A 26,507-nucleotide genomic window follows, 5' to 3' on the forward strand; every position below is an offset into this window, starting at 1 on the left:
TCAGATACTAGTGGGGAAATATGGTAAGAAAAAAATAGAAGTTGACTGCAGGTAATTCTTTTAAGCTGTATCAACACAATAGGAATATCTTTGCTGAACTGCTTTGTGGTATAATAAACTTTACATGCTTTGCTTATTAGGAAAGATTTTATAGGGGTGATAGCTTGCTTAATCCTAAAACAGACCTATAAGAACCCTGGAAAACAAAGTAAAATAAATACAGGGTTATTCAATTTTTAAAAGATGAAATAGAGGTGTTCAATGAACAGTATTATAAAACTTTCACAGTTGGCAAAACAAAAACAATTATGAGTCATTATATTACTAAGGTGATGCTTGTGTGATACAGAGGCTTGAGTATATTTAGACAAGAAGATCACCAACAACCTGACAACTGACTGGATACATAATCCAAAAGCCTCACACAGGAAAGAACTATTGGTCTCTACAACAGGAAATGTTTGGGGAAAGCAAAACATCTAACAATACTGTTAGATAAATAACCCTGTGATTTTAATAACTGCATTGGGTTGCTGTAGTTATTTGAAATTAACATCATTATCCGTATTCATATTTTTCTAAGCAACAAAAGAATATAACTTTTTATTGTTTTTACTTTATCTATACTGATAGAAAGGTTATTGAGGGGTAACAAAATTATTAAGAAGCAAGCAAGCGGTGTTATGAACCAATTTCAATTTCAATGTCATTTGTTACGTATAAAAATTTGAGAGTAAATTCTTAAAAAAACATTATTTGAAGTAGAGCTGTCCTAAGATAATGCATACAAACCAACATAGTCTATTTAATAAAAATATTTAATGCTGCCAAAAGTTTAAAAATACAGTTGGAATGGCAGTACAATACAAAGTGGTCTCTTCTAATTTATTTGTTTACATCTTTCCACATTTCATACACGCATTAAAAAACTTAACAATACGTCAAATTAGAGAGCTCTGCAAAGTCTTCTGCTGGTGGTTCTCTTCTCTCCCTGGATGTAAAGTTTACTTTGTAAACAGACAAATGTGAGGCAATCTACAGGCTTATCAAGCCTCACATTAGTTTCCGGAGTGGGCTTCAGGTCTTGCTTTGCACACCACTGGTTCAAAATTTATAGCTGCAGAATATTCTCAAGTCATGAATATTTAGGTGTCTGTCAGTCTTGGCCTAAAACATAAAATAAGAAGTCATCTGTTCAATCCATATTTACCAAACACACAGACGTACACAGATACACACAAACTTATGGACTAACAATGAAACTAAAAAGGCAACCAAAAAGCATTCCAACGTATCACATTCAACCACACTAAATGCTTTACCATTATCTTGGTAAAACTGCTTAAGTGCTAGATTTTCAAACAGAATTGGCGGTGTGAGGTAGACGCATGTTAAAGCACCGTAACTCACATTGTTTTTCAAGAATTACTAACTATGAATTTTTTAGGTCATCCTGTAGGACTCAAGAAATGACCTCTATGTGAGATACTGACAGACAAGTTTAAAGAAAATATACCCACAATAGTTTAGCAAGATTGAATGTTATGTGCTAGACTTACCAATACTTTGGCATTCAACTCAAAAGTCTAATCCAATTTGGATTTCCACTGTATCATACTGCTAAAAATATTGAGTGTAATGTCTGCACATAAACTTGGCTGTGAGCAGCATGCTTTTTGTCCTGAAGGGTAACACTACTGATTATAGCAATAGAGAACTGACGTGACACAACTTAGTTACTAACAACATAAAAGAAAACACAGACTAAAGTAATTGAGAGATTTATTGTATTTTAATGCCAAAAGAAAAGATAAATGAATTTCAACATGCAATAGACAGATGAAACAACTATTTTAAGGGCAGTTGAGTTTTTGATGTTGTTTCACAATGTTTGCAAATTGCCAAACTTTTGAGATAAATGTATTCCCATTCTTCCCCCACTACAACAAGTCCCTCATATCTAAATACTTGTCATTATTGTATCTCCATATACATAAATAGGAAATATATAAACCACATCCACAAAGTTATCCAAAACATTCAGTCAAAACCCCCCAAAATACAATGAACTGAGCTTCTTCCTGGCTACTGGCCCTTTCTACTGAAGGAAAGAACAGCACCAAGCACCTTGGTGTTCTGGCACCCTTTTCTCTGATTTTCCAGCATTGACAGAGGAATGCCAAGTCATCAAGAAAACACTCTCGGCCCTGGCCGGTTGGCTCAGCGGTAGAGCATCAGCCCGGCGTGTGGAAGTCTCAGTTCGATTCCCGGCCAGGGCACACAGGAGAAGCGCCCATCTGCTTCTCCACCCCTCCCCCTCTCCTTCCTCTCTATCTCTTCCCCTCCTGCAGCCAAGGCTCCATTGGAGCAAAGTTGGCCTGGGCACTGAGGATAGCTCCATAGTCTCCGCCTCAGGTGCTAGAATGGATCCGGCCACAACGTAGCAATACCCCAGATGGGCAGAGCATCACCCTCGAGTGGGCATACTGGGTGGATCCCAGTCAGTGCATGCAAGAGTCTGACTGCCTCCCTGCTTCTAACTTTGGAAAAATACAAAAAAAAAAAAAAAAAAAAAAAGGAAAGAAAAAACTCTCATTAGTATTAGATGTCTGTGGGTCACAAAAACTCCTACAGCTGCTTATTGCAGGGTTTGACAGAACCCTGAACCCAAGTGGCTAAATGCCAGGTACTTGTTGATTCTGACAGCTGCAAAATTCTGTTTATTTTCTACGCATAAAACTGCTGTCTTAATCCAATGAAAGTGAGTGAACTAATGGTTTCGTGAATATTTTGACGCTCCAGTATTTCTCTGGTCCAGTGGGAGTTCAAACTGTTCCACAAGTGTTTTGGAGGAAAACTTCATTTCACCTAGAAATAGAGGGTTTACTTTATATTTTAACAAGGAAAAGGAGTGTCTAACATTTTTTCATTTAAATATTGCATAAAAACAGAGTCAGTGCAGCCTTGGCCGGTTGGCTCAGTGGCAGAGCGCTGCCTGCCATTTGGAAGTCCCAGGTTTGACTCCCGGTCAGGGCAAACAGGCGAAGCGATCATCTGCTTCTCCACCCCTCTTCTTTCTCTCTCTCTCTCTCTCTCCCCTCCTACTCCCGCAGCCATGGCTCAAGCTGTTTGAGTTGGCCCCAAGCACTGAGGATGGCTCCATGGTCTCTGCCTCAGATGCTAAAATGGCTTGGTTGTGAGCAACGGAGCAACATCCCGGATGGGCAGAGAATCGCCCCTAGTGGGCCTGCCCGGTAGATTCCGGTCAGGGAGCGCGCCGGAGTCTCTCTCTGCCTCCTTGCCTCTCACATTATTAAAACAAATACAAAAAACCAGTCAGTGTGACATCACGGAAAAGAATGAGGTCTGGAGCCAATGGGGTTGTGGAGACTGGAGCCTGAGTCCTGCCGTCTGCATAGCTATGCAATCTTGAACAGGATACCCATCCTCTGACTTTTATTACTGAAAACGGGTGATGTGATGCACCCAGAGAGGTATTATGGGGATTGAATTTAAGTTCTATATTTAAACCGACTGGCAGAACTGCAGGTATTCAATATACACTGTTGTCTTCCCTCGCAGGACATTAAAGACACATTTATCAAGGAGAACTACCATCTACAACAACTAAAAGAAAGTGTTTTTTAAAAATTCACTTTTTTTTTTCTTGAGAAGTATGGGGGAAAAGAAAATATGATGAAATGACTGGGAGAGTTACCTATTTAAAAAAACCTATTTATGTGCAAGACTGAAAAGACAAACGGGCTTCATTTTAGGAAAAAAACATAGTCACCCGAACCAGTTTTTACTGTCTTATTTAACAAAAGTAAAATGGGTTCAAACAAATCAACTGGAATTAACCTTTGCTTGGGTGCTGTCTGTGGAGAAGCGGCCCTCACATACTGCCACCAATAAAAAAATTGAGCCTGACCAGACAATGGAGCAGTGGATAGAGCGTCGGACTGGGACCTGGAGGACCCAGGTTTGAAACCCCGAAGTCGTCTACGGCCATACCACCCTGAATGCGCCCGATCTCGTCTGATCTCAGAAGCTAAGCAGGGTCGGGCCTGTTAGTACTTGGATGGGAGACCCCGAAGTCACTGGCTTGAGCACAGGCTCCTTTGGCTTGAGCATGGGGTTGCTGGCTTGAGCAAGGGGTCACTCGCTCTGCTGAAGCCACCAGGTCAAGGCACATATGAGAAAGCAATCAATGAATAACTAAGGAGCCACAATGAAAAACTGATGCTTCTCATCTCTCTCCCTTCCTGTCTGTCCCTATCTGTCCCTCTGACTTTCATTGTCTCTGTCAAAAAAACCCCCCAAAAAACAAATAAAAAATTGGGTTTTATTTAAGAAATAATCTCTATTAAAAAGAAAAAGATCCCAAGCAATTCTTCTAGCTCCCTAAAACATACTATGTAATAGAAAACCAGACATATTAAAATAGACTCTGTAAGTAATATCCTCACTAAATGCCATAATTCTCATATTCCAGTCCAAATTATAAACTAAAACAGAAAGAGTTCCAAAGATTAAGCTTTTCATTCTCCCAACAAACTGCACAGAGATGGTCAGACCTCCTTTACTGTCAGCTTGCTCCGGCTGTTACCAAACACCGGCCTCTTGTCTATTTGCTGCTCACACTTGGCAACGCTCTATGGGGTAAATAGCATACAATACAAGGAAAGGATCAGCATTGACTGTGAGGAAAAACTCTCCTGAAAGAAGTTTCTAGAATCCAGTAGCCAAAGGAGATAATGCTTTCTCTGAAGAGTGTTGACGGAAAACACTTGTGCAGAAGTAAGTGCTCAATGATGTTCTTGGAGAGTCTGAACATGGTGAATATTCCTACTATGGAGGGAAAAATGAAATAGCCAAACTCATACCATTTTCCTAGAAGTTTTTTCTTTAAAACACTGCCTAAAAGTGGGTAACATAAAATTTCCAAATCTTAAAAGCTTAAATTCTCAAATCTGGATGAACAATGAAATGGCTACATTATGGCCAGGTACACGGACTATATAACCAGCATACAATGTCTGGACTGAGGATCCCTGGATGGAACAGACACTGCGGAGCTGACAGCCTGAGTTTCTCGCCACCAAGGCATGTTATCACTTATACATCTTCAATAAACAAGGATGGCTGGGACTTCTAACATATCCCCTGCGGTAGGGACTGCTGGTCCTGTTGTCTAAATACCAGTGTTTTGAATTTAGGTGTAAGTAAAAAGGAAATCAAATCCAAACAAACGAACTAGGTCAACTCCAGAATAAATCATAATAAAGAATGACCAAGACCTGCATTTTAAGTTGGGAGAACTTCATTTCATTATGTGGAAAATATTTTCATTTTTCAAAAAAATTTATTAAGATTTTGTTTTCCTACTAATTAAGTCAAAGCCAAACAAAGGCTTCTTAAAGTAAAAGGGACTTAATTAGCAATTAATGTGGAAATGAGAACACAGGAACACAGCACAGGTATTTCTGCTATTGTACTTAATTCCAGACCAGGATCAACGCACCAAGTCCTAGCCTCAGCCACCCCACCCTCTGCTGGTGTGCAGCAACTGGGAGGCCCACACTCTCTACCCTACTGACAAACTCATGTGGACTGGCTGGAAGAAAACAAATAGAAAACTGTTGACAGAAATTGTGATTCCCAGACTTCCGCCTAAACACAGGAAGACATGGATGACGTAATAATAAGCATTGGGGTTACAACAGACTACATAAAATAAAAATCTCTGTAAGATCTGTATCTGAAAGTAAAACTCAAGGACAGATAAGATTTAAAAATCTGTACAATAATCAGGCAGGCATTTTGGAATGTAGGTACTCATTAAAATAAACAATGGTCAATAAAAATATTTCTAATATAATCAGATTCTGGCCTGTGTCTACTGATACAGAATCTAGTCAGAGATGTTTTTCTAAGAGGGAAGTGACTTGCCCAAGGTCTTTCTTTGACAGTTACCTAATTCTAAAACATACTGTACATGAGACTTTTCAATGATAGCACCATCAAAGAATGTAGAAATGTCAAGTCTCGGCTGATTATAGCTTAATAATAAGACCACCTACCTCAAAAGCTTGCTGTGAGGATTAAATAGTATAAATAACATGAAAAGTACTTAGCGCACAGTAAACGATCAATAAATGGCAGCAACCATCACTTTGATTTGTGCTGAAAGCAAAGAAGGGATTGGTATTAAATCTGAAGGACTGCCTCACGTCCTAAACTACTTTTTAAACCAATATGTACTTTTTGATTCACACCATCAATTCTAGTTTATTTATTAACAAGTGTACATAAAATTAATTTATGAGTTACAACGCCTTCCTCTGATATATCTACTAAGCAGAGCTAATTAAAAAAAAATTAAGTTTTTTTACTTCCTTTCTCTTTTCTTGTTCATCCCTTGGTAAATGTTAATATACAGTGAAGTGAACCCAAAAGACAGAAGAAGAAAACAAGAGAGAAAATACATAAAATATTCCCTAAACCTGATGAATAGTCTTTATATTGTTCTAAAGTTCTCTATACCTTTGAACATATTACATGTTTAACCCTTTCAGAATTCAGGGAAAGGTTATTATTTTAATTTTACATAAGGATAAAATAAATATGGAGAATCACTTTTTACATATTACATGTGTGCAAGCAGAGATAAGAATCAGTATAGGACAGCATAAACTACTTGGTTACATTTGGAAACAAGTACCGTATAGCCAGAGAAGATGGCATTCAATCAAAGGCTGCTGTCAGTTTGTCACCAGGGATAAACGTACAGCTCACAAAAATGAGAAGATATTTATAGCTTCATATTCATGTTGAAATATCCCCTAATTTTTGTGAGCAGTATATAAACAAAAATGAACTGGATAGTAATGTAAATACGCTTTTCTTAACGTAAATAATAAAGCCTCTGACATGAAAAATATCATTGTTTCTTCCTTAACCTATTAAAAATACGACTACTCCATGGAAGTCAAATTACACAACTAACTCTGAAAATCTGTTGTAATCAGAAAGTATTATGAAGACCCAAGGATAGCCAAATTTTGTAAAGACGTAAAATCTTTCCCCATGGATGAGTCACTTTTTCCTCTGGCTGCTACCTGAGATGGCAGGAGCCACATCTGTGTCCTTCTTATTTGATAAAGGGCCAGGAGGACATCCTCAGGCACCACAGCATGTTGCCATATATTCTCAATAATTAGTACATGGCACCCACCAAAGATATTTCTTTGGTAACAACTTAACATACTATCTCAAGGATGTGCTTGGGAGGCAGCAAGATGACTGACATTTGCAGAAGTTCATTAAGAAATGTTTACCACACCGACTATAACATTAAGAATAGAACGAACACCACCCAGAAGCAGACAAAAAGCAAAGCTGCAATGCTGAACCCAATGAAGCACACGCACCTGCGACGGGGTGATGCGCATCATTATCTGCATCTGTTTCCTATGAGAAGTCTTGACTTTTTGTTTAAAGCAAGGCTATCTTCAATTGGAAATTTAATATGGTCTAGCCACATTTGAGTTGCAGAATAATATACTGTATTTTAGTTAAGCAAGACAAATTGGAAAGAAAAGTTTTTGGTGCCTGAACACAGATTTAATGCAGACAGACATAAGAAATGTCCTTCTTACCTCCATTCCACTTAAAGGTTACAGGACACAGTACTACTGAATTAGGACACAGGCAGAAATTTATTTAACATATAGTACCACCTCCATCCTGCTTTCACACTTGCAGCACAAGTTAACACATTCAAGAAAGCTATTCAAATCAATTCAAACATCTATCTGTACCAGTAGTTTTCAAACTGTTTTAAATTATAACTGACCTCTTAAAATAATTAAACCTCATGCAGAAATCTATTTGTAGTATATAAAATAGATAAAGAGATGGTCTGGTTGAAAGTAAAGCTCGGTAGCTTGGTGACTTTCCTACCATTTCTCAGGGACCTCTTAGAAATCCAGTGAGCAAAGTTCAAAAACATTGGAAATAATGCTATTTCATTATTTCTGCAATTAAATTTATAATAACTATTTCAAGTTTAAGTTAAATAAGTTGAACACTTAATGGAATGCTGAAGTCTGAAGAAAGCTACCAGTCAAACCAGTAGTTAAACTCATTAAACAACATACTTTAAAAGTACCCATCAAGAAGTTAAAGGGACAAGGTAAAGCTTGTACATCATACTATTTATTAACGTAGAAAGAACTTGAAAATATTTTTACTTCAAAACTTCAACCAGTAAACTGACATCATGGCAGTAAGATGCTGCTCCTTCCTTATTCCCGACATCATGGTTTAACCCTGCTCTAAGTTCGGGAGTTACACTGAAATCTTCATGAACGATCAAGAGTGTGAATTATGGGCTTTACAGAAACCAATTTCTTTACAAAGTCTTGACCAACTGTTACCTAACTATGTCAGTAAGGAGACTTTACTTTCAAAGGTATTTTAGGAAAAATTTTTTTTTCTTTTTAAAATTAGGAAAACTGTAAAACGTGAAAGAAATGTAATACAGTAAAAAAAAAAAAGGTTACTCAGAGTTCTAATTGCTTGTATCAAACCTCTCTTTATGAAAATGTATCCAGTACAATTGAATCCACATACAAGTTTTTTATGGTAACAGATTTTTCAAATTGACCTCTTTAAAAAAGTACATTTAACTACAAAAGTAAGATTAAATAGGTACTTATAAAATATATTTACCCTGACATGGTTAAGAATATAAATTATTGATGCTTATGTCAATAGTACATTATACATTACAACATTAAAGATCATTTTCTTTTCAATAATAATGTAGATAAAACCATGATATTTATTGCTTGTATCAAGTGCAGGTTAAAATCCAGTCATAGCCTCAAAAACAAATCCTTGTGATAAAGGATATTTCTCAATCTGGTCAATAATATATTACGCTAAACATGTATGAATATACAGTTGCAAAATGTACCAGGTTTTCACAGGCATTCAAGTCTTTATTATTTTAGGTCGCTGTTGACAATTGGGGGGTGGCACCCTGAGAGACGGGGCTACGGTGAGTATCTCATGTATCTGGTCGAGTCTATTCTACTGCTCTTTGTATGGGGTAAGAGGAACTTGCTAACAGAAACACCCTTGTGATTAACGCAACACTGTCAGCTATTAGTGCAGAAGCTTGCTGGGCAGAGTGTTTTATTCACAGGACATTTTGCTGAAAGAACAGTGTCCAGCCAACAAAAGCGCCAACCAAAATGACTGACACAAACCCCAGCTTAGTGAGAATAGGTTGCCAATATAACCACCTTTTTCTTTTTCGTTCAGTCTCATTTAGCCTCTGTTTCATCTGCTGCACCTTCTGAGCCGTGTGAGCTTTTCTGTCTTCTCGAATTCGTTTCCGCAGAACACTAAAGAGAAATAAAAAGAAATGATAAGAAGTGCTTGGCATCAGCGGTAGAGCGTCGGCCTAGCGTGCGGAGGACCCGGGTTCGATTCCCGGCCAGGGCACATAGGAGAAGCGCCCATTTGCTTCTCCACCCCTCCGCCGCGCTTTCCTCTCTGTCTCTCTCTTCCCCTCCCGCAGCCAAGGCTCCATTGGAGCAAAGATGGCCCGGGCGCTGGGCATGGCTCTGTGGCCTCTGCCTCAGGCGCTAGAGTGGCTCTGGTCGCAATATGGCGACGCCCAGGATGGGCAGAGCATCGCCCCCTGGGGGGCAGAGCACCGCCCCTGGTGGGCGTGCCGGGTGGATCCCGGTCGGGCGCATGCGGGAGTCTGTCTGTCTCTCCCTGTTTCCAGCTTCAGAAAAATGAAAAAAAAAAAAAAAAAAAAAAGAAGTGCTTGGCAGGACTTAATCACTCTAATACCGAGCACCCAAAAAACAAATATCTCCCCCCCCCCATTTTCAACTCATTCAAACACTGAAATTAAATTTAAAAATTGGCTCAAATAAACTCTTATAAAAATTCTCAAAAAGGGAGGATAAAAAGACTCAGTATTCTAAATAGTCCAGAGATGTATTCTGATAATTCAGTGAATTATCCAGTACTGGAATTTTCCAGTACAGTTCGTTTACTTATTTATTTTAATTGTTCAAATGTTTTGAGAGAGAGAGAAAAAGAGAAAGAGAGAGAGAGAGAAAGAAAAGTATCAATTCTCTGTTCCACGTCGTTGTGCACTCATTGGTTGCTCTCTTGTAAGTGCCCTGACCGGGGACTGAACCGGCAACCTCTGGCATGCAGGACGATGCTTTATCCAGAGGCACCTGGTCAGGGCACTAGTACGGTTTAGTAGGACTTGATAACAAGCATGGTGCTTTCTTTTTTGAACTGTGGACTGGTGACTGTCAGTTTTCTTCTTTCTCTGCTAACCAGACAGAAGTGGGGAGACACTCGGGCCCCCTAGCATCTGATCCCCTCTGCGTTTACATCTGATTTCTGACAAAGGCCCCTGATAAAAGCCATCGGTACTATATCCATGAATATTCTGTTGTAGGAGTAACTCTTACTCTGTCCATACAGATTTCTAGCTCCCACTTTCTTATACAATACAGAATTTTTGCTCCAATGAAAGCTCTCTGGTCTGAGGACTACATAAAGAATGGCCAGTGGCAACATGTAAATTACTATTGTCTATATTACAGCAGAAACCTAACCAGTCTCCCTATCTCTAAATTAAACATCACCTTGTAATTTTCCTAAAGCATAGCTCTGACCATGCAGCTTGATTAAAAATCTTGAATGCCTTTTCAGCGTCGACTACAACTTTAAGAACCAACTTTTTCCTAGCCAAAATCTTTAGCCTGAATCTAATAATTAGAAACAATCAGAAGAATCCAGATTGCGACAGTATAAAAGGCAACTAGTCTAGAAAATACAAAAATGCCAACGTCAAGCAAGGAAAAGAATGTGGTGAAAAATTCCATATTAAAGGAGTCTAAAGAATCACGGTAAGCAATACTATGCATGATCCTCAATTAGACAGTGAGTAAAAAAAACCAGCTATAAATATTGGGGTCATGAAAATGTTGCAAAACTAGATTACGGTGATAGCTATACAACCCTGTAAAGATACTGAATCTGTAGAACTGTACACTTTAAATGAATATACTTAATGGTATGCAGATTAAATCTCAAAGTTATGTGGATTTTTTGACAACTAGAAAAAAATGAATATAGACTATATAGTAGATGATTTTATCACTGTAAAATTTCTTTTGAATATTGTAACCTTCAGACACCACTGGTGGGGATATAATATGATGGAGCTGCTGTGGAAAAGTGGCAGGTCCTGAGACATGAAACATACTCCATGGCCCGGCAACTGCCCTCCTAGGTCCGTATACACCCAACAGAACACCTGTCCAAGCAAAACATTTCTAATATTCTGCTATCCACAACTCAGTTCTTGTCCAAATGGGTTTTTGCTGTTCTCCGAATATGTTCCCCTCCCACCTAGAAACCTTTTCTCTCTGGTCCTCTCATTTCAATTCTATACTTCAACTGAACTCCCTCCTCTCATCTCCTACAGCCCTTCTATTTTTATGGCATTTAATTTATTGCAAATGATTTATGTGCTCATTTGGGTTCTTGTTTTATAATATATTAGCAACTTTGAGACTTTATTTTGCTTATATCTGTATGCTCTATGGTAATTTCTATTGCCTTATTTTATTAAATTTTTTTTAAGTAAGAAGAGAGGAGATCACTATGCGAGACAGACTCTTGGATGTGCCCTGACTGGGATCTACCCAGCAACCTTCATCTGGGGCTGATGCTCAAACCAAACTGTGAGATTTAGCCACTGACTGTGAGAGGGAAAGAGAGAGAAGAGAGAGAGAGAGGGGAAGAGAAGATGGTCAATTTTTATGTGTAACCTGACCAGGAATTGAACCTGGGACATCAGCATGCTGGGCCAATGCTCGAGCCACTTAGCAAGCCGGCCAGGGCCTCTAATGTCTTTTTAACTTTTATTTGTTATATACACAGGTAGCTCTGTCTGAACACTATCTGAATATTTGCTATACTGACATGTAAAAATTATTATCCAGAATTCACTCTCTAAATTGAAAGTTCACTGTAACAAATATGTGTGTATCTGCCAGTGGAAAAAAAATTTATGTTGGAAGTGCAGGCAAAACATATGTAAAAAATATGAGACCTGCCTGGGTAGCTCAGTTGGTTAGAATGTTATCTGGATACATTCATATCCTGAATATTTTCCAAGGTTGCAAGTTTGATCTCTCATCAGGGGATATACAAGAATGAACCACTGAATACATAAGTAACTGGAGTAGCAAATTTATATTTATATCTCTCCCTTCCTCTCTAAAAAAAAAATTCATTAAAAAATATGAAAGAATACAGCGTTTCCACCCGAGGAGAGAGCCTTTCATGGGTCCCTACATTTGCTTCTGCGGAGCCTGGGTCCACCACAAACCAGGTTCTGATTTTGATGGAATCTTTAACGTTGCAGTATGTAAAAACCTATTTTTTATCCAGTATTGTCATTTACCCAATAGCAGTTCACACAGTGTTATGCACTACATATCTGGTTTTACAGGTGTTTAAGAAAATTTTATGATTTGGGGAAAACCAGTTATGGTTTTGGCTGGGCTGAGAACACCGTTTTTCCCCATCTGATACTCACGGACACAGATAAAAGTGAAGCGGTCACCAGAAAGAGGGTTTGGGGGGGGAGTAAAGAGGGACAAATGCTATAGAAATGTTTACCTGAAACGTATGTACTCTTATTGATCGATGTCACCCCATTAAATTTAACTTTCTAAAGAGAAAAGCAAAAAAAGCCCTCCCCCCCAAAAAAAGAGGCTCTGGCTTTCCAAAAATGCACTATATATGCATGTTTTCAGGAATAGAATGAGTATAAATACCAAGGGATGCCATTACTCACTTTAAGAACGCAATTCCAGAGCAGTAAGGACTATTCTTTGATTCAATAAAATCTTTTTTTGACACAGCTGGGCCTAAGGAAACTATACCCCATGTAAGAACATGCGAAGTGGAACCTGGCCAGGTTTTCCTTGTGTCTACCCAGTACAGGTCACAGCGGGGCCGGGAATGGCTCCTGCGGGCCCTGCCTGTGAAAGGGCATGGAAACCCCTCATGGCGGCACACACAGCGGGCTACTGCCCACACCTGTCTAACGAGAGTCCTACCCGCAATGCAGATGCAGAGGGGAAGGATCCGAATGACGTGTCATTTCATATACCCAATAATGGAATTAAACTTTAATACTCAATTAAACAGTTTATAATTTTATAAAAGCCATATTACCAATTACATATAACTATAGTACAAACACTACATCATTGTAAAAACATCAGGTATTCATACCATTTATTTTATGTACCATGCTATGTATTTTAGCATCTAATTGTAGATATTAACTTTTGTACTCAATTAGTATTTTATGAAACTATTTCCAACTGATGTCTGTTTACAAGTGCTGGCTTATTAGGACTGAAAACTCTTTGAGATCAATGATGTCATCAAATACTTTTTAAATACCCTCAGATAATAAACAAATGGTTACATTAATTCAACAAAGGGCCTATATTAGTTCACATCTCCTGACCTCATTACAATACAGTCTCATCTCGTCAAACATGTTATTCTTACCTCTCACTGTGCTCCTCCATAGCATCTTGCATTTTGGAGGACAGTTCTGTATATCTGTCAGCTGTCAGTTTTTCTTCTTCTAGTCCTATCCTGTTCCCATTGTATTTTTCAGTCGTTATTTTGGATGGTGAATGATCAAAAGCAGGACATAAGTCTTCTTTAGAAAGTTCTTTCCATCGTTTCTAGGTGAGGAAGAGAAAAAACAAATGCAAACACTCAACTTTTGGCGTTTTTTTTTTGTGACAGAAAGAGACAGAGAGGGACAGATAGGGACATATAGACGGGAAGGGAGAGAGATGAGAAGCATCTACTCTCCATTGCGGCTCCTTTGTCTCCTTAGTTGTTCAATGACTGCTTTCTCATGTGCCTTGACGGGACGTTGGAGGACTACAGCAGAGTGAGTGACCCCTTGCTCAAGCCAGTGACCTCAGACTCAAACCAGTGACCTTGGGATATCTATGGTCCCACGCTCAAGCTGGATGAGCCCATGCTCAAGCCGGCGACCTCAAGGTTGCAAACCTGGGTCCTCTGCGTCCCAGTCTTACGCTTTATCCACTGCGCCACCACCTGGTCAGGCAACTTTTGTTTTTTCTTAAAATAATTTATGAATTTAAATTCTATAGTCAACTAACAGATGAATGAAAAAGGACCTTATTAGATTATTAGTCATAGTAAGACGACTTTAGCCAAAGCCAGATTTTGCTGGCCTCCTAATCCACAGGTATGTAACACTGGAAGAGATCTTCAAGCAAGTCCCCGTAATGCCAGAGGACTTTAATTTGGTCGTCCCTACCAGGCATACCATCAGCTCTTGGTAGCAATCCCATCGCCAGGTTTGGAGAAACCCTTCTAGCCTGTCTAGGTTTCAAAGCAGGCAGGAAGTAGACCATGAAGAGAAATTACATTTTCTTCATCTATGAAACAGGAATGTCATCACCTACCCCAGAAGCCCGTTGTGATTAATAAGATGATAGTGCAAGGCCTGGCACTGTCTTGCAAACAGTTTCCTTTGCCCTTCCTGCCACCATCCCTAGAGAGGACAAGGAAGAAGAGGTGCCGAGTATAGCTGGGCCTTTGGAAGATGAAGGTGGTGACAAAGTACAGGCCAGAAAGGGAGAAGGCATATATCCTCGACATGGGACCATGGACCTTTCAAGGGCTGGGAGACAACCACCCACCTCCCTGTCAACAGCAAGAGCAGGAGTGGAGCGAACAGGGAGAGCCAGCGGTTTTGATGATTTGTAACTCTGACACTGCACAGAATGACTTGGCAGAGACATGATGGCCCTCTTTGAAGATCCTATCAAGGAAAGATGGAATCTCAAATCTAATGAAAAAGAAACTCTACAGCTGCTGTTTCAGGACTGCAATGATTTTGAACAGAAACGTAACAATGCAACTTATGTTATTTATGGACCTTATGGAACACTCACTTCCTGGAGTTACTCTGATGCAAAATAGCATTGCTAAAAACAATGCTTGATAATTAGATTTTTAAAAATCCTGGAAAATTCAACTGATGAACTGATAGTTTCTAACTTGTCTCATTCTCATACAACAGGAATTAAAAAGAAAAAGGCATTTATCACACCTCACCTTTCCTATAAAAGTCTATTTTATTAAGTTGCATATTAATGTATCTTTTTGGTTTATAGTAGCAGATTCAGAAGACTTGGAGAATGTATAAAATTCAGTAATTTGTTATATTTGGAGCCCAGTGAGTAGTACAGTTTGGTATAATTTGGCTAGAAGGTAAGAACATGTAGAGCTGGACCCTGAGAGAGGAGGCCAGAGAGGAAGCAGGCCTCAGGGACAAAGGTCTCTGAACTTCATTTGAGAAACAATGGGGCAGAACTGAACTCTCCTGAGCAAGGACCTAAGAGGACTTAAACCATATCCAGAAAGAATATTTTGCCAACAGTTGAAAAACTACTATGACGGGACATATGAGTAAGACACTTTTCACTGTAGATGACTGTATCATTTTTCTTTCTTCCTGTTTCAAATTTTTGTTAGTCCAAATAGATATTTTATATTGAAGTGCAAGATTCTAAGCACTTACTATACCCTACACTGTTCTAATGCGTCAAAGGTACTAGTTCTTAATTCTCAAAAGAACCTTAAGGGGTAGGTATTACTACTGTTCTTATTGTACCCCTTTTATAGATGAGATGGTTGAGAGAATTTAAGTAACTTGCCCAAGGCTATGTAGCTAATAAATAGTAGGGCCAGAAGTGGGTTAAAGAGCCTATAAACCCTCATGATTATCTATAAAAAGTAAATCAACTTCAGACACCAGATCGTTTAAGAAAGTGCCCAATAAAAATGCCTAAGTTGTCTCCAGAATTTATGCCAGTCAATTTCTGAAGTTTCCATTCTTTACTAAGACCTACTTATAGCAACTTGGCCTTCTACTTGGACAAAACTCAACAATGTCAATAAACAAGATTATACCAAAAATCAGGTCTTACTGGGCCACATCCCAGAATATGCAACAAATTCAGAATCTGTCAACAAGAAAAGCACTCATGAAAAGGGGGGGTATCAATGCTGATTAAAAACAAAATGTCAATTTGCCATGGGTCTGGGCAGCAAACTCACTAAGCAGGCACTCCAAAACCACCTGTTCTGGCTTGTGAAGCCAGGGAATCAATTCTGCACTCAGCTGCCACCTCGTTCAAGCTCTAGTTTTAAGGTCTGAAGTACAGCCATCTAGACCAGGGGTTCCCAAATTATGGCCCGCGGGCCGCATGTGGCCCCCTGAGGCCATTTATCCGGCCCCCGCTGCACTTCCAGAAGGGACACCTCTTTCATTGGTGGTCATCCGCATCCTGTGCTCCTGGAGTATTGTATGTGGTGGCGCCGCAAAGCGTGGTGTCACTCACGTACAGTACTACTTCCGGTGACGTGGGATGCATGCGTCATGGCTCCGGAAGCACGTCATATCACTTGTTACGGCTAGCAGTGACAAATATGGAACCAGACATTGACCATCTCATTAGCCAAAAGCAGGCCCATAGTTCCCATTGAAATACTGGTCAGTTTGTTGATTTAAATTTACTTGTTCTTTATTTTAAATACTGCATTTCTTCCCGTTTTGTTTTTTTACTTTAAAATAGATATGTGCAGTGTGCACAGGGATTTGTTCATAGTTTTTTTTATAGTCTGGCCCTCCAACGGTCTGAAGGACAGTGAACTGGCCCCTTGTGTAAAAAGTTTGGGGGCCCCTGAGCTAGACTGACAGGTTTTGTTCTTTCTAATTCTATATGTGAGTTGAATCCCACATAATGCTTTGAGCAGTGCCCCACATATTGCCTGCAATCCCACTCATTTCTCACTGAGGAAAGCTGCTCAAAGGAGCAGTAAAACGATGTAATTAAACTTGAAACCCACTGTAATTTGTTAAAAGTGTATCATTCACCAACTACTTTATTTGTACTGTCAAATTACCAGCCTGAGATCTTTCAATGCCGATTCTGAATTGCCTTAAAACTGTATCCAATAATGAAAATATCACTCACATCATATACATCTAGATTAATACTGAAGTGAAGACAGATGTCCCCTCTTAGGAAAAGTACCAGAGAGGAAGGAGTGTATGCAGCTGCTGCCGCTGCGGACCAGACTCTTCTCTGGAGACGCACAGGTCCAGGAAGTGCCCCCGCCCACGCACTGCCGTGTCCGCTGGAAAGCAGCTTCCTTCTTCCTGCTTACCAACATTTATTTCCCAAAAACCAGAGACCATGAGGAGTCAGCGGTATGAAGAGAAATAAGAATTTCCTAAATTGGTTATCATATACATATATGTCAAAAAAGACACTTTTAAGGTATAGTTATATTTATTCAGTTTAGGGCATGTACATATAAAAAGTAACTTGAGGCCTTTGTAAAATTCTAAGAGAACTCCACGTCTCAGATTTCTGTTCTAAGCTAAGGTTCTACTACAGTATTGTCCAATGAAAAGTAATGTGAGACACATACATCATTTTAAAATGTCTAGTAGCCATGTTTTAAAATAAGATAAATTTTAACATTTTACTTAACTTAAAAATATTGCCATCTGAACATATCAATAACTTTTATAATTATCTTAAACTTTTTTCTCCTTGTATATAAGCCACTTTGCATAAGCTACTCTGTTTATACAAAAATACCTACATAAGTACCTGTTCTTGCTAATTGAAAGAAATCCGAAGAGGATTTTTCACTTTTGCAAAACTAGCAAAAGTGTTTGTTTTGCAGTGAGCTGTTACGCTGAGCAGTGAAAACAGCGCTGCTTCTATCAGATGTTACTGTTATTTTAGGTCTTATGTGTTATTTGGTATAGTTTGGTAGGTTGTTTTTTTGGGTCTGAGAATGCTCAAAAATGTTTAGATATAAATTAATAGCAATTGCTTCATTTTATGCCATTTCAGCTTACAAAATGTTTCACAGGAATGTTCTTTCAGACAGCGAGGAAATGTGTACTCAACAGCACATGAAGGTAACTGCTACAGTGCTGGACAATGAGGTAGCAGAAGGAAAAAGAAATCTATGTAAAAAAACCCAAATCTATATATGTAAATACATACTCCTGGAAGAATACATATACGCCAAAATTGTTACAAATTTGAGGTGGGTGAGTTAACAGGGACTTCCCCTTTGTACTGATGATAGACTTCTATGTTCTTTCTTTTATAACATGTACTCTTATTTTTATAATTAAAAAACAGTATCTCATAAATTATTAGAACCTTGCTAAAATCATTTCTGTGAAAGATGACACCTCCGAATAGGTGACATGATTGGTAACAATCGTGTAACAATGATTCTGAGTACCTGAAAAACAGACATTTCCAATGCCCTTCCTGGAAGTGGGCAGAGGCTGCCTTGTGTTTGAACGAGGTGCTGACAACGCTGAACTGAGAATCTGATGGCTACAGCCGACCAGATCAACTGGGATGTAAAGTCCTTCAAAGCCACAACCTGCACTGTCATAATAATAAAGACCACAAAAAAAATGTGTCCATACAACTCATCTGAACTGAAAAAGATCCTCAAAGTAAGTACATATACCATATTTCCCCATGTATAATATGCTCCCATGTATAAGATGCACCTTAATTCTGGGGCCTGATTTTTGGAACGAAAAAAAAAATTATTACATAAAGTTATTGAACTCAAGTTTTATTCATCTATAACAATGAGTGCAAAAACAAGCATGAAAAAGCGGTAAATGCAAGTAAAAAAATCTACAACCACTGTATAAGATGCATCCAGTTTTTAGACCCCAAATTTTTGGAAAAATATATCCGTCTTATATATATGAGGAAATACGGTATATTCTCAAACTACAAACACAAAACTTGAAAAACACAGATAGGCAGCCACGGGTCCCAAGGAGCACTGGCTTTGTGACGTGGATGTACCTGCTTCTGATGTGTCTGCAACAAGCAGGACATCGCACACCTACGTGCTTTCTGAGGTGCTCTTTTTCAACCCTAAACTTTTAACCAAGAATGAAACTATTTGAAAGTTAAGATGCGAACAGATCACAAAGAGCTCTGTGGCCTGTTACAGGTCCTTTTGCCTGAACGGGAGGATTTGTTATGTGGTACCTACTGCGCTGCCTGTTTTGTAGATGCACTGAGAATTATACAGGAGAATTATACACTGTGAAGAGGTTTTTCTCCCAGCTGCAACATCCAAACTAAAACTGACCTGTCTGCAGCTTTTGTGGCACTGGCTGTTGTTCTCTTAGGAACTCTTATTGGATCCCTCTACTTCCTTTGCAGGAAGGGCCACCTTCAGAGGGTCAGTTCAGTCCAACATGATATCAACCTGGTAGAGACAAGCCACACCAGTGCCCACAACAGTCACGGAGAACAGTGAAGGAATATCAAAGTGAACTAAATAACTGCTTCTTTGTTACATAGGCAGAACATGAAACACACTAAGGATCTTTATTAAGCAGACCCATACCCAGTCTTTACAAATGGAAATCAAGTCAGTCATCTAAAAATCTCACAATTTCCAATCAAGAGGATTTAGAGACTTCTGTTTCCATTAAAATTTAACTTATGGGGGTGCTAATCTAAAGTTGTATTATATGGACATAAAATGACAAAAATAGATTTCTTTTTTTTGTTACTTTTTTTAAAATTTTATTTATTGATTTATTTTTTACAGAGACAGAGAGTGAGTCAGAGAGATGGATAGACAGGGAGAGAGAGACAGGAACGGAGAGAGATGAGAAGCATCAATCATTAGTTTTTCATTGCACGTTGCAACACCTTAGTTGTTCATTGATTGCTTTCTCATGTGCCTTGACCTCGGGCCTTCAGCAGACCGAGTAATCCCTTGCTGGAGCCAGCGACCTTGGGTCCAAGCTGGTGGGCTTTTGCTCAAACCAGATGAGCCCGCGCTCAAGCTGGCGTCCTTGGGGTCTCGAACCTGCATCCCAGTCTGATGCTCTACCCACTGCACCACCGCCTGGTCAGGCTAGATTTATTTCTTTTTAAAAATTTTTATGTAGATTTGAAAAAGTTTATTTTATATTCTTTGCATGTTCATTGTGTTAAATTTGCAATTTTAATAAATGGCAAAACTTTTGCAATAAAAGAAAAAGAAAAAAATGTTGAAAGTGGTGGGGAAGAACACTAACCAAATGACAGCACCCTTTCCCACAATCACTCAGCTGTGAGAACCACCACGAAATGAGCAGGACTATAAGTGAGATTAAGTTCTTAGAAAAAAAGGCCAAAGTTTAAGTTTAAAAAACACAGTTCTTGGATACTGACAAGGGAAGCTACAAATGAGAGAGCAGGAAGTTAGGAATAACTATTTAACTTTTTAAAAACTCCAATTTAAATTGGTAGAAGCTTATTGAGATAAAAACAAAGAAACATTTTCCTAATCTGAAACATTTGAGATGTTACTTCTCTTAAATCACTGTTTATGGCCAAACAGGCCAAACAAACCGGTTATCCCCAACAACTGACTTCTGAAGTAGGTCTCATGTGTGGGGTTTAATCTACACAATGACTGTTTTACTGACTGATGAGTAACCTAATGTTTCCATTCAATAAAAAATATCTTTTGGCCCTGGCCAGCTGGCTCAGTGGTACAGTGTCCGCCCAGAGTGTGCAAGCCCCGGGTTTGATTCCTGGCTGGGGGTACACGGGAGAGGTGCCCATCTGCTTCTCCACCCTTTCCCCTCTTTCTCTCTATCTCTCTCTTCTCCCACAGCCAGGAGCAAAGTTGGCCCTGGTGCTGAGGATTGCTCCATGGCCTCCACCTCAGGTGCTAGAATGGCTCTGGTTGCAATGGAACAACGCCCCAGATGAGCAGAGCAATGCCTCAGATGGGCAGAGCATCATCCACTGGTGGGCATGCTGAGTGGATCCCGGTCAGGCACATGCATGAGTCTGTCTCTCTGCCTCCCCACTTCTCACTTAAGACAAATACAAAAATAAATAAATAAAATAATATTCCTTAATGCTATTTATTTAAAGATTCAAAATAAACTTTTCAATAAAATGTAAAAATTTTTATTGATAAATGTAAAAAGTTGTCATAGTTAAAATAAAATCAGAACAAAAAAGTTATTTAGCTACTGATTGTTTAAGAATATTTTTGTATGACTGCAATCTGTATAACACTTTTAACTACTCAAACTTAATTTCATTATGACAGATGGTTTGACCTAAGTTACAAAAAAGGCTTATTCAGAATATTGTTTTAGGTGCTAATCACAGAAATTAAAGAGCTACTAAATGTGTTCATATAAGAGAAATATAAAAAAGAGATTGTCGACGTAGGCCCAACAAACAAGAAAAGGAGGTCTGTTGTTACTTCTCTGTTTCTATTTTACATTTCATGTTAGCTCACAATACAACTTCTGATCATCAGTCATTGAACTCAGCTTTTGCAACTGTGGAATATTTTCATGAGAATAAAGCCACCAACCTGAGAAAATATAACATTCTACTGGAGTTCTATTGTGTCTCTCATAATTACTCACATTGCTCATTGTTATAAAATGAAATATCAAATATATAAACTAAGTATTTTACAATCCCAGGTCAAGTTTTTTTTTTTTTTACAGAGACAGAGAGTGAGTCAGAGAGAGGGATAGACAGGGACAGACAGACAGGAACAGAGAGATGAGAAGCATCAATCATTAGTTTTTCATTGCGTGTTGCAACATCTTAGTTGTTCATCGATTGCTTTCTCAAACTTGCCTTGACTGCGGGCCTTCAGCAGACTGAGTAACCCCTTGCTCGAGCCAGCGACCTTGGGTTCAAGCTGGTGGGCTTTTGCTCAAACCAGATGAGCCCGCGCGCAAGCTGGCAACCTCGGGGTCTCGAACCTGGGTCCTCGGCATCCCAGTCTGATGCTCTATACACTGCGCCACCACCTGGTCAGGCCCAGGTCAAGTTTTTGATGGGTAAAAGAACCTAAACTGTCTGGTTTATTTTAATGATGAAATGCTTAAACCCTTCTTACATTAAAATTTTATTTTCTTGAATAAAATCTTGTTCCCAGTAGGGCTTTAGAGTAATAGGCAGGATTCCACAGGAGGGGCTGAGGTATAATATCAGAAAGTAAGCTTAAATTTTTTTAATTTTAAGATGACCAGCTGGATTTACCACATCAATGAAAATATGCATTTTGGAAGGGAGACTAAAGTGCTTAAATGGAGTGTAATTACTTAATGCTAATCATAACTATAAGTTTACCTGTATATTTGAATCTCCCTTTATGAACTTTGCTCCTTCTATTATAGTCATATATGAAAATCTGAGTTGATCTGGTGTCTGAATAAGTCCCATTCGATATTTTCTCATATTCAGTAACAGTTGTTTAATGTTAATATCATCTCCTTTTTCCATCTGCAAGAAAAGTAGAAAGTAAATTATTCAAGCCAATTGTTAAGAGTTCAGGAAAGAGAACCAGGGTTTTATGTCCGATGTTCTTCCTCAAAAACAAGGATCACTGCCACCCCAGGCGCCCATCTCCCCATACATGAACCGTTCAGGTAGTAGATGGAAGACTTCCGGTCCTTTAGCTCATTCATAATTGATTCCAAATTATAATAACCTCATTCACTTTGGCCAGTGTTTGCTCTAAGGAAGGATTTATGAACAGTGCTGGTTTAATGCAAATAAAAATCCACTGAGATCAGTGCTCTTCTTCTTTTTTAAAAGATGATGGCAGCCTGACCTATGGTGGCGCAGTGGATAAAGCGTCGACCTGGAAATGCTGAGGTCGCTGGTTCAAAGCCCTGGGCTTGCCTGGTCAAGGCACATATGGGAGTTGATGCTTCCAGCTCCTCTCTTTCTTTGTCTCTCCCTCTCCTCTCTAAAATGAATAAATAAATAAATAATTTAAAAGATGATGGCAGGAGTAAACCTTCTGCCCAGTGTTCTTCCACCATCAGCCATCTGGAGATGGTGAGGAAGGGAGATGGACAGAGCCTTGGCCCACAGTGATACTGCCGAGCCACTGCACCAGCCTGGACAACTGCTCTGGAATTATAACCACCATGTCCCCCCAACCCAACTGAGAAAGAAGAAAATTGTTAAAATTATGTTTGGCAGGAAACGAACACAAACATGATTAAGTATTATTATTATTATTTTTTTAGAGAGAGAGGGACATTGAGCTGCTCCTGTATGTGGCCCTGACCAGGGAATAGAACGGGCAACCTCCGTGTTCCAGGACAACGCTCCAATCAACCAAGTTATCTAGCCAGGGCTTAATTTTTATTGATTTTTAAAGAGACAGAAAGAGGAAGGGAGAGAGAAAGGAAGCATTCATTTGTTATTACACTCAGTCGTGCATTCTGTGGTTACTTCCCGTGTGTGCCCTGACCAGGGATCAAACCTGTATCCATGTCATTTTGAGATGATGCTCTTAACTGACTGAGCTAACTGGTGAGGGCCAAAGATGATTAAGTTTTAATATCCAACATTAACAGAATAGACACCGGTATTTTAATCATGTCAAACTTCACGTCAATGTACCAATCCAATTTTTGATTGAAGTATACTATACATAGGCAGAGTGGTGAGTAATACAGTAGATGTGTGAAGACTCAACTGTTCTTATGCCCTACAAGTGCAGCTGAAAGAATATAAATGACTTTTTTTTTTAATTCATTGAGAGGAGGGGAGGCAGACCTGCATGTGCCCTGACCAGGATCCACCTGGCAAACCCCCTAAAGGGTGATGCTCCGTTGCTCAGCAACTAAGCTCTTCTTAGCACCTGAGGTGGAGGCCATAGAGCAGGGGTCTCCAAACTTTTTACACAGGGGGCCAGTTCACTGTCCCTCAGACCATTGGAGGGCTGCCAAATACAGTGGTCCTCTCACTGACCACCAATGAAAGAGGTGCCCCTTCCAGAAGTGCAGTGGGGGCTGGATAAATGGCCTCAGGGGGCTGCATTGCGGCCCGTGGGCCGTAGTTTGGGGACGCCTGCATAGAGTCTTCTTCAGTGCCCAGGGCCCAGCTTGCTCCAATCGAGCCATGGCTATAGGAGGGGAACAGAGAGAGTGAGCGAGAGAGAAAGAGAGAGAGAAAGAAAGAAAAAAGCGAGAGAGGGAGGGGTGGAGAAGCAGATGGGTGCTTTTCCTGTGTGCCCTGACTGGGAATTGAACCTGGGACATACACATGCCAGACTGACGCTCTACCAGTGAGCCAATCGGCCAGGGCTATAAATGAGATCACGTTCTTACAAAAGAAAGGGCAGAAGTTTAAAGTATGAAAAAACACAGTTCTTGGATACTGACATTAGAGTTTTCTTCGGCCAGTGGAAACAATACGAAAATAAAGCCTAAAATGTGATCAGAAGCAACACTTACCAGAACCAGACAGGTATCTACTAGAGAGAAGGTGCCTGACCGCCCGATGCCTGCACTACAGTGGATCACTGCAGGCCCATGTTCAGGATTCAAGGAACCAGATTCTCTCACTTTAAATAAGAAATTGAGAAATGAAGCTGGTGATTCAGGGACTCCAAAATCTGGCCAAGTAGTATAATGAAAGTGAGATATTGTTCTGCTTTCACCACTCTAAAAAGTAAAAATCAAAGGGGAAAAGTTAGTGCTAATATTTTTCTTTTTAAAAAACTACTTCAGAAAGGTTAGGTGTTCTGGGTAATGCTTTCAATCCTATGCACTTTCTGTGCCACAGTTTTTCCTTTGGTCTCTGTTAATCATTTACACAAGTTTAGAAAGATTTTCTTTAGAAGAATTTAGAATGTGCTAATAATAGCTAATGCATTATTTTACAAGTGTGTTCTAAGCTTTTTATGTATTAATCATATAACAATTCTATTAAAAACCATTTTCCAGATGAGAAAACTGAGGCAAAAGGTTAAGCAATTTATCCAAGGTCACACATTTAGAAAATGGCACAGCCAGAATTTGAAGAAGCAGGCTGGTGTAGTATTTGGGTTCTTAACCACTAACCTGTACCATACATGTTGCCAATGTTTTTTTGTTTTTTTTTTAACTCTTTTTCCTGGTTTTAAAAATGTCTACCAGTATAATTTTACATCTTTAATGGTTTCCTTTTTAAGAATTCCAAAATTCCTTTTTATATAATCTCTCCTGTTCTATGAATTATCTTGTAGCTCCTGTTACACAGGCATTGAGAAACAACTAAAGAATTAGTTTAAAACAACAATCTTTACATTTTTTAATTGCAGTTGTTCTTCTAATTGCTGCTGTTTCCCACAGTAACAATTCCAGTCCCAGAACTGTTCACTGCCATTGCTGATAGGCCAAAATTGTTTACCAACGTGCTAAATGTTCCTGTCTCTTAAGCCTGCCTGGCGTTTACTGTCACTTCCTGGATATTCCTGATGATCTTGTATTTCTGACTAACTCATTATGAAAATGTTCCTTAGCTTCTGCCAATTGTCTTTTGACCCAAGGAGCACTTACGTGCCTTATACCCTTAATTTCTATAAACAAAGCAATAACCCTCTAACATGTCTTTGCACCATCTTTCAGTCTTATTATAAGACATTCAGGAGGGAGAAGCCAAAGAAGCAATATAACAAATCTTGAGATTTTTAACAACTACCAGCAAAACATTATTACTGTAGTATCCTGCTTTCAATACAAATTTTCAAAATTAAAGTCAGCTCTCATTTTTAAAATATAAAATTTCCCCTTTTCAGTAGAGTTAAGAGTCCTAAGTCCCAGATTAAGTTATATCAGGTATAGCACTGATAAAAGTGTAGAAATTAAAAAATATATATATTTAAAACTTTTAACTATAAGTTTTAGTGACTAATTTCTATGAATATCCAGATTTCATAATTACAAGTACTCCAGGATCCACAGGTTCTCAATATATTAGGTTGTAATAGAAGATTTCCCTATTACTAAAATAATCATTGTTGTTACTACAAAACAATTCCTAATTAAGTACCACTGGTAAGTGAAAGAAGTCAGACTCTAAAAGATACATAATATAGGATTCCACTTACATGAAAGTCTTGAAAAGACAAAATTAGGGGCACAGGAGCAGCTCAGTGGCTACAAGGAGCTTGGAGAGGGTGTGGCTAACCGCACACACACAGCATGAGAAAATCTGGGGGTGGGACGCTGGGGGTGGCTAGAACTGCTTTGTATCCCGATGGGGAGGGACACACAACTGAATGCACTGTCAAAACTCAGAACTGTACACCAAAAAGATCGTGTCTAACTATATATAAAAAAGAAATTAAATGTACTATATTTATAAAAAGGTTTTTAAGCATTCCAAATTAAGAAGGTTCTTACGAAGTCATAAAGGAGCAGATAACACCTGACAATTGCCTGCTGTGGTTATCAGCCACCGTGCCAAACTTGGTCCAGGAGAGCCTACACC

The 26,507-nt window shown here is 39.1% G+C and overlaps 1 protein-coding gene and 1 pseudogene across 2 annotated transcripts in view; one reads left to right on the plus strand and one right to left on the minus strand.

The window, feature by feature from the left end:
• Positions 1–491: 491 nt before the first annotated feature.
• PTPN2 (protein tyrosine phosphatase non-receptor type 2) overlaps positions 492–26,507 on the minus strand; it is a 108,711-nt gene continuing 82,695 nt past the window's right edge. The window contains exons 6-10 of one of the 2 annotated variants that reach the window (XM_066246954.1): positions 24,488–24,697; positions 22,365–22,517; positions 13,645–13,826; positions 9,315–9,416; positions 492–1,167 (exon numbers count right to left, since the gene is read on the minus strand). In XM_066246954.1, the coding sequence (XP_066103051.1) occupies positions 1,146–1,167; positions 9,315–9,416; positions 13,645–13,826; positions 22,365–22,517; positions 24,488–24,697 (669 nt within the window). In that variant the 3' untranslated portion in view covers positions 492–1,145. Of the gene's footprint in view, positions 1,168–7,278; positions 9,417–13,644; positions 13,827–22,364; positions 22,518–24,487; positions 24,698–26,507 lie in introns of those variants that run through there. The other variant, XM_066246953.1, reaches the window with a different exon arrangement.
• Positions 19,165–19,515, plus strand: LOC136315611 (pro-neuregulin-4, membrane-bound isoform pseudogene; annotated as a pseudogene).

Source organism: Saccopteryx bilineata, chromosome 11 (assembly GCF_036850765.1).
Source record: "Saccopteryx bilineata isolate mSacBil1 chromosome 11, mSacBil1_pri_phased_curated, whole genome shotgun sequence".
Classification (NCBI taxonomy): domain Eukaryota; kingdom Metazoa; phylum Chordata; class Mammalia; order Chiroptera; family Emballonuridae; genus Saccopteryx; species Saccopteryx bilineata.